Raw genomic sequence first — 7191 nt, 5'->3', positions numbered from 1 at the left:
TTATTTTAAGATACTTCTTAAGTGTTTTCTGAGTCTTTTCTTTAGACCACAGTCACTGTCATTCTCTCCACTATCATGATCATTATCATCAAATACCAAAATTTGTTAAGAGCTTTCTATGTTCCAGACCCTGGACAAGAACTTTACAAATACAACCTCATTTGAAACTTACAACAAGCTTATGATGGTGGTACCATTAACTTTATTTTGTAAGCTTAAAGTATTTGACACTTGTTAAAATGGTAAGGAAGGTGTCACTCAAGGTATAAATCTTGAAAGCTCCTATTGCAATAGGAGAGAGAGATTGGGTTCAAGTCTGCATAAAACAAGTGGGGATTTTTAGCCAAGAAGCAAGTTGAGGGGGTCAGTAGATGGAAAATTATTAATGAGAGTTACCAAGAATAGGAAGATTCTTGCTAAAGGCTGGCCAAGGACTTATATATTAAAAGTGGGGAATGAATAACTTGATCAGATATCAAGAGTGATCAGATATCAATGGTAGGGAGATGACTTATCAGGATTCTATGCCAAGACTGAAAGGGGCAGGCCGAAGACACAAGATGGAGGGGAGGTGGGGAGCAAGGTTAAGGCCGAATCAAGAAAAGGACTCAGAGCAGCCTAACTACAGTTCAGTCAAGAACAAAGTCCTTGTCAAGCTATAATGAAGACAGTGGCAAAGTTTCTCATTGTTCATGGTATGCCCAAGTTGTAATATAGTTTCTAAGAGTAAATGCTCATTAATATTTACTGATTAAATGAACATTAAATGAAGATTAAATGAACATTAAGAAACCAAGGCTACTAAGAGTTCAATAACTTACACCAAGTCATGAAGGGAATGGTGAAGCTGACAATGAATTCAGCTCTGCAAGACGCTTAGAATTTCAACTCTCAGTAATATAATGATGCCCACCCCCCAGACCAGCACAGGTTCCAGGTGTCTTTATCCCTTTGAAGCGAAACAGTTGTGAGTTTCAATCTCTCAGTCTTTGGCACTACTTCCACTAGTGGTATATACAGTGTCTTCCAACTCTGTCTACCCAAACTGCAAGAGCTGCTTTCAAGGTCTTCTCACAGAGTCACTGTATTGAAAATTGGCACATGCCAAAATAAGTGTCCTTGTAGCCTTTATCAGAGATTTCAAATGAAACATGGTTTGATAAAGCACAATTAAACCTATTTAAACCATGGCCAAATGATTGGTGAGCTTGTCTGTTAAAAATGATTGTATTAGTGTAAGATGTCACTGGCCTCGCATGTAACCATGGCCCAGGCAAAGTCAACATCTCATTCTTGAATCATCAGGCTGTGTTTTGAGGACTAGAAAATCATGGCCAAAGCTTTAGGGACAGTCCAGCCACTGCAGTCAACAAATCCACTACTGGCTAAGATGGTCACAGAGCTTTTTATTATTGCCCTTGAGTAGTCCCTTCTCCCAAGTGCCCTTGATAAAGAGGCTTCCACCAGAGATCTGGCAGGTAAATGAGGTGTGACTGCTCACCAGCTCCACCCACTGTTCCATCTTCTCAGATTTAGATTCTTGGGAAAATTATCCCCCCTGCTAAAGAGCATCAATCATTGCTTGTTTCTGCCGAATCAAGACTTGGGTGTTGAGGCACCTGGGTGGCTCAGCCTGTTAAGCATCCAACCCTTGATCTTGGCTCAGGTCATGATCTTGGGGTCATGGGATTGAGCCCCGTGACAGGCTCCATGCTGGGTGTGGAGCCTGCTTGAGATTCTCTCTCTCCTTGTCCCTCTGCCCCACTCCCCCCACCCCCCAAAAAAGACTTGGGTGTTGATACTTTTTCTCTGTACCCAGTCTGGAGTCTCATCTGGCAACATTTCCTATCTGGTGTCAGAAGAAAGAGGGGAAACCGGGAAAATGTCTGAACTTAGAAGGCTGCCATGCTGATGAGTGTTCCTGGAAGTAGTACAAAGATGAATATGTAATAAACCCGGTTGAAATTACTTAACTTCTCTGTCACTTCATTTTCTCATCTGTAACACAAAGAAAATGGTAATAACTATCCAATAGATTTGTTATGAAGATCCAATGGTATAACAGATGTGAAAGTACTCAAACTCTCAAGTATGTAAAGAAATAAGGAAATAACAACAGCTTTATTGGGTTCTATTATCTATTAAAATGCTATGAGCAACTATTTGATTTCACAATAAAAGAATTCCCACACTGGCGAATGTTTCTGACCTCTTCCCATGATTCTGTTTCTGGAAATAGCTATCTCATAATCGAGGCAGGAACTCTTGACAATATATAAGGCAGGACCCAAGTGGGCTGAGCAGACACCAGAAAGTCATTTGTTTTGCCACCATCTGACCGCGCTTGGCCACTTCAGCAGCATAAAAGCAACAGCTTGTGCCCTGCTCTTGGCTCTGGCACTTATGACCATCTTCAGTAAGTATCTCCCTCATAATACCACCCCTGTCCTGATACTAGCAGCTCATGTCATCTTTTGCTCACATCATTCTGGGATATACACAGCACGTAGATAATAAGAGAAGCTTTTTGAAATGTATTTCTTTTGTCTCTACCAATAAATTGCTAAATGATACCGTCTTCGGGGCTGAGTTGACCTGAATGGTCAGCTAAGGCCAAATTCTTAACCACACAAACATTTTGTATAACTTCTTTGGTAAGTGTATATCCAGACTCTGCTTTGACTTGATATCTCCATTTATGGGGACCTCATTTCCTTATAAAACTGTCCCATCAACTGAGGGTAGCAGAAGGGGAGGTGGGTCGGGGGATGGGATAACTGGGTGATGGGCATTAAGGAGGGCACGTGATGTGATGAGCACTGGGTATTATATGCAACTGATGAATCACTGAACACTACATCTTAAACGAATGATGTACTGTATGTTGACTAATTGAATTTAAATTTTTTAAAAAAATGTCCCATCCATTGTTTGGCAGCATGAGCTATTATTATTTTTGCATTGAGTTGAAATCTGCTTCCTAAGAATTTTCAGCTGCTGGTCCAGCTTCTGCCATCTATGCCTCCTACACAATAGCAGACGTTCACTAGATATAAAACCACTTCTTTTTTTCAATATTTCCTAAACTCTGATTATGAGGTAGGAAAGAACAAAACTCATCATTATAGTAGCTTCTCCATGCTTTTGGCTATGTTCTCATCCCATCCAAAAAAGAAAAAAAAATCTATGTTGAGCTTCAACCTTTGCTATTATATTGATACACAGTTCTGAAGACAGTCTTATATTTTTGATAGTCTGAGAGCTGAAACATAAATGAAAGACCTTTTTTTTTTAACAAGCTTAGGTTCTTCCAGAGTTTAATTTGGTTTCTCTTGTCTTTGTTTTTCTCACAGATGTAGAATGTGCTGCACACCCTCAAGGTCAGTACATCCATCTTGATATAAAAGTCCCACTTCTATGTAATTTTAAAGCCGGTATCAATAAGGAAATATTTGCTACTTTACATTAATTAAATTGCTACATGTTTGATGATTTTTTTTAACTCTCAAAACTGATTTTATTTTAAAAAACTATTAAGAGACGTTTCTGAAATGGACATAGTAGAACAAAGTGGTTCGGTACCTAGCGTCCGAGTTATAAAGTCCTGGGTTTGAATTCCAGCTCCTTGATCATATGGCCATGGGCAACAATACTTGCCTCATAAGCTTATTGTGAGGATTAAAACCTCAGTGTTTGAAGAGAGTTGAGCACAGTACCTGGCACCTAGTAAAGCTCAAGAAGGACAAGTCATTCTTATATGATTCTTATAATTGTTAAATGGGTCACATACATCTTTGTTCTTTATCTTAGAGAATGAAGATTTTAATTTAACCTTCCCTTTATGACTCATATTAAGCAGTAACTATTGTTGAGAAAATCTAGGTGTGGTAGTAAAAACTTTAAAACCAGGAGTCCAAGCTCAATGGCTTTTTAGCTGTATGCCTGCAGGGCCTAGGCAGCTCCTTTCACTTTTTTTGAGTCTTTTCATTTTACGTATTAAAGAGAAGAAGAGGGTGAAGAGTGTAAATTTTGGAGTCATACAGTCCTGACTCCAAGCCATCCTTCATGATTTAGTAGCTGCTTGAGAATGAAAAAGGTTAATGAATATGAAGCCTTGGTAGTTTCTGGTCAAACTATGCATGTGACGTAAGTCCCAACACTGGGGTTTGAGCAGGCAAGAAGTGAAATCATGCTGACATATACTCATCAAGGGCCACCATCATTCCCATTCTCCACTAGACTCCACCAGCTTCTGGGCTCCTTCTGCCATTTTATCATGCTTGCTAATCTTTGTGTAGCCATCCCTTCAGCCCTAAAACTTAGAAGGTACGTGGCATATGGCAACCAAAGGAATGAATGGGTTAATTAATGGAACATAGCTGAAGGGGAAGATGAATTTAACCTGAAGTTTGCGTATATTTCAGGCTACCCAAGTGGAGATATCCAACAATTAGTAAGACATCACACGTGGAACTCTGAGTCAGAAAAACTGGAAATGTAAAGTCTTCTGTATAGAGCTAGAGTTTGTGTAGTCCGAACGTAAAGCCAAGGGATAAAACTAATATTTTTTCAGTATTTTCCATGTCATTAAGGGCTAAGCATTTTACACGTATCTTCTTGATTATATATTTTTTACTTTAACCTTACAATGTAGTTATTACCGCCCTTACTTTGCAGGTAAAGAAACCAAAGCTTAGAGAAGTAAAATGATGGTCCCAGGGTCATATAGTCAGGATTTGAAATCTGATGTGTTTGACTTTTACTGTCCACACTCTTCAATTTGCTCATAGGTGAAAACCCCAGAAAACTCTGTCTTGGTGATTGCATACCTGCTCCTGCAGGGGACTTCACGTTGGCTTTGCTCCTAGCATTTACAACAGTGGTTGCTTCTCAACTACAATAGCAAAATACATGTGTCTGTCTATGCACTGATGAAGTGTATAACACGTGCTTTGTGATCAATGATTAATGGTAAAAGTTGCTAATGATGTGCTAGTTCTTAAAACTATAGGAAGTATCCCTATAATACATCTCATACTTGCATTCAGATAGAACTTTTTAAGGGAAAGAGAGAAATAGCAGGATGTGTAGAAAACTAACATCGTGGGAATGATTACATCTGTGTCTGCCATGTGTATTTTTAAATTTAAATTCTTAATTTTTAGGTAAGTTATTTGGTTACAAGCTACCATAAACAGGTTTATCACTCATGATTTTATATCTGATGCAAGAAATCTTTATACTTGATATATCTCAAAGGGGTTAGATGGGGACAATTAGAGTAAGAAACAAATGATTTGAGAGCCCTCTAAACTCGCTTGGGAAATCCTAAATCCTGGGAATAAAAATTTGGTTGAAGGCTTTTAATATGTATTTCCAGGTTGACTGCAGTAAATATAAAAAAGTCACCACCAGGAAAAGAGGGATTTTGTCATGAAATATATGCACCAATTTGTGGATCTGATGGCAAAACTTACCCTAATGATTGCTTCTTCTGTTTTGAAGTTCAGTAAGTATTGAAATATTTTTCTTTTCTATATTTAATGTGTAATTAAGTGTTATGACAAATATACCTCAATTAGAAGAAGTGGTTTAGGGCACAATGAATATGTAAATATGATGAATACATAGAATTTGGGGTCCCTAGTGTCTTTGGATCTGTGGGTGTTCTGGCAGTAAGAGTAAATCAAAGAACCCTAGAATCTGTAAGTTGGAAGGAAATTTGAGGGTCATCTAGTTCAATGTCCACCTACGAATCTATTATTTGAATTCCCTTACAAAAAACTCAAGTCATCCCACAGTGTGTGCTTCATTATTTCAAGGGACAAGGAACATCTCTCCTCCTAGGCATGCCAGGCCAGTCATCTGTCAGAATGAATCGTATCTATTGTTCAGTTTTAATAATCAAGTTTAGATGTGTTAGAGCCCCCTAATTATTGGCACAAAAGGGGATAATATCTAAAACTCCTAAAGAAATTTTTGTTTCAGAGTGTGATTTCTCAACAAAATATGTATTGAAGCTCTAAATTTAATAAAAATTAAATTTGAAAATCAAATAGCCAAAAATAGGTTACAAAGTAATCCTCTGAAAGATATATTAGTACCAGCTCAAAAAATATAAGATGGTACATGATATACTAGAATGTATAGAAACATATAGATCCTTTTAAGTATTTTCAATACTTACATGAATGAAAACAAACACCTAATATAGATGGCATATCGTTCTGATTTGTTTTTTTATCAGAAAAAAATTACTTTTTTTAGAAGATTTTATTTATTTGAGAGAGAGACGGGAGAAGGGGGTGGGGGCACAGAGGGAAAGGGACAAGCAGACTCCCCACTGAGCATGGAGCCAGACACGGGGCTCGATCCCAGGACCCTGAGATCATGACCTGACCAGAAGGCAGATGCTTAACAGACTGAGTGACCCAGGCGCCCCCAGTCACTCCCTCCTTTTAAAAACATCAATGAGTGGATAGACTTGGGGATTCATTAGTGAATGCTAATTAGTTCTGGATGCTAATAAAATGCCTATGGCCTCAACAATTTCCATTTGTTGCTATTTTCTCTCCACAGAAAAACTGACAACAAACTTAAATTTGTTCATTTTGGAAAGTGTTGAATCTATCTTGTGATTCCAGTTCACACGAAACACACTTCTTCTCCCATATAACCTATGCCGCATTGCTTAATCTTGTCACCATTATGTCTGGATTTCCTTGTAGGATAAAGTAGACCTACATGAAATAAACATGTCTGACTCTTTTTATTTAGGAGTTGAATCCTCCAGATGTTTCACTTTTGGGTGATGTCTAATGGACCACCTTAGGGCCACATCCTGGGAGAAAAGGGTCAACTAAGACCAGTAGCGTGACCCAGAAAATCAAAGGACCTGAATCTGATGCCTTTTTCTTTTATTTTTTTTAAAGATTTTATTTATTTATTTGACAGAGAGATAGCAAGAGCAGGAACACAAGCAGGGGGAGTGGAAGAGGGAGAAGCAGGCTTCCTGCCAAGCAGGAAGCCCAATGTGGGGCCCGATCCCAGGACCCTGGGATCATGACCCGAGCCGAAGGCAGACGCTTAACAACTGAGCCACCCAGGCGCCCCTCTGATGCTTTGTTCCTGCCCAGGCTAGGAAAACACCCCTGTGCATAACTTAGTTCTTGTGTATTCCTGAAACATGAA

The 7191-nt window shown here is 38.8% G+C and overlaps 1 protein-coding gene across 1 annotated transcript; it reads left to right on the top strand.

Moving 5' to 3' along the window:
* The first annotated feature begins 5266 nt into the window (after positions 1-5266).
* SPINK9 (serine peptidase inhibitor Kazal type 9) lies at positions 5267-6625 on the top strand. Its single transcript, XM_088023187.1, is given in 4 exon segments — positions 5267-5281; positions 5381-5398; positions 5400-5509; positions 6580-6625. Coding segments are annotated over 4 exon segments (189 nt in total).
* Positions 6626-7191: the final 566 nt, after the last annotated feature.

Source organism: Eumetopias jubatus, unplaced genomic scaffold (genome assembly GCF_037043125.1).
Source record: "Eumetopias jubatus isolate StellerSeaLion01/CBP00866 unplaced genomic scaffold, mEumJub1_p1.0 scaffold_5, whole genome shotgun sequence".
NCBI lineage: Eukaryota > Metazoa > Chordata > Mammalia > Carnivora > Otariidae > Eumetopias > Eumetopias jubatus.
This window is presented reverse-complemented; position numbering and strand designations above follow the sequence as displayed.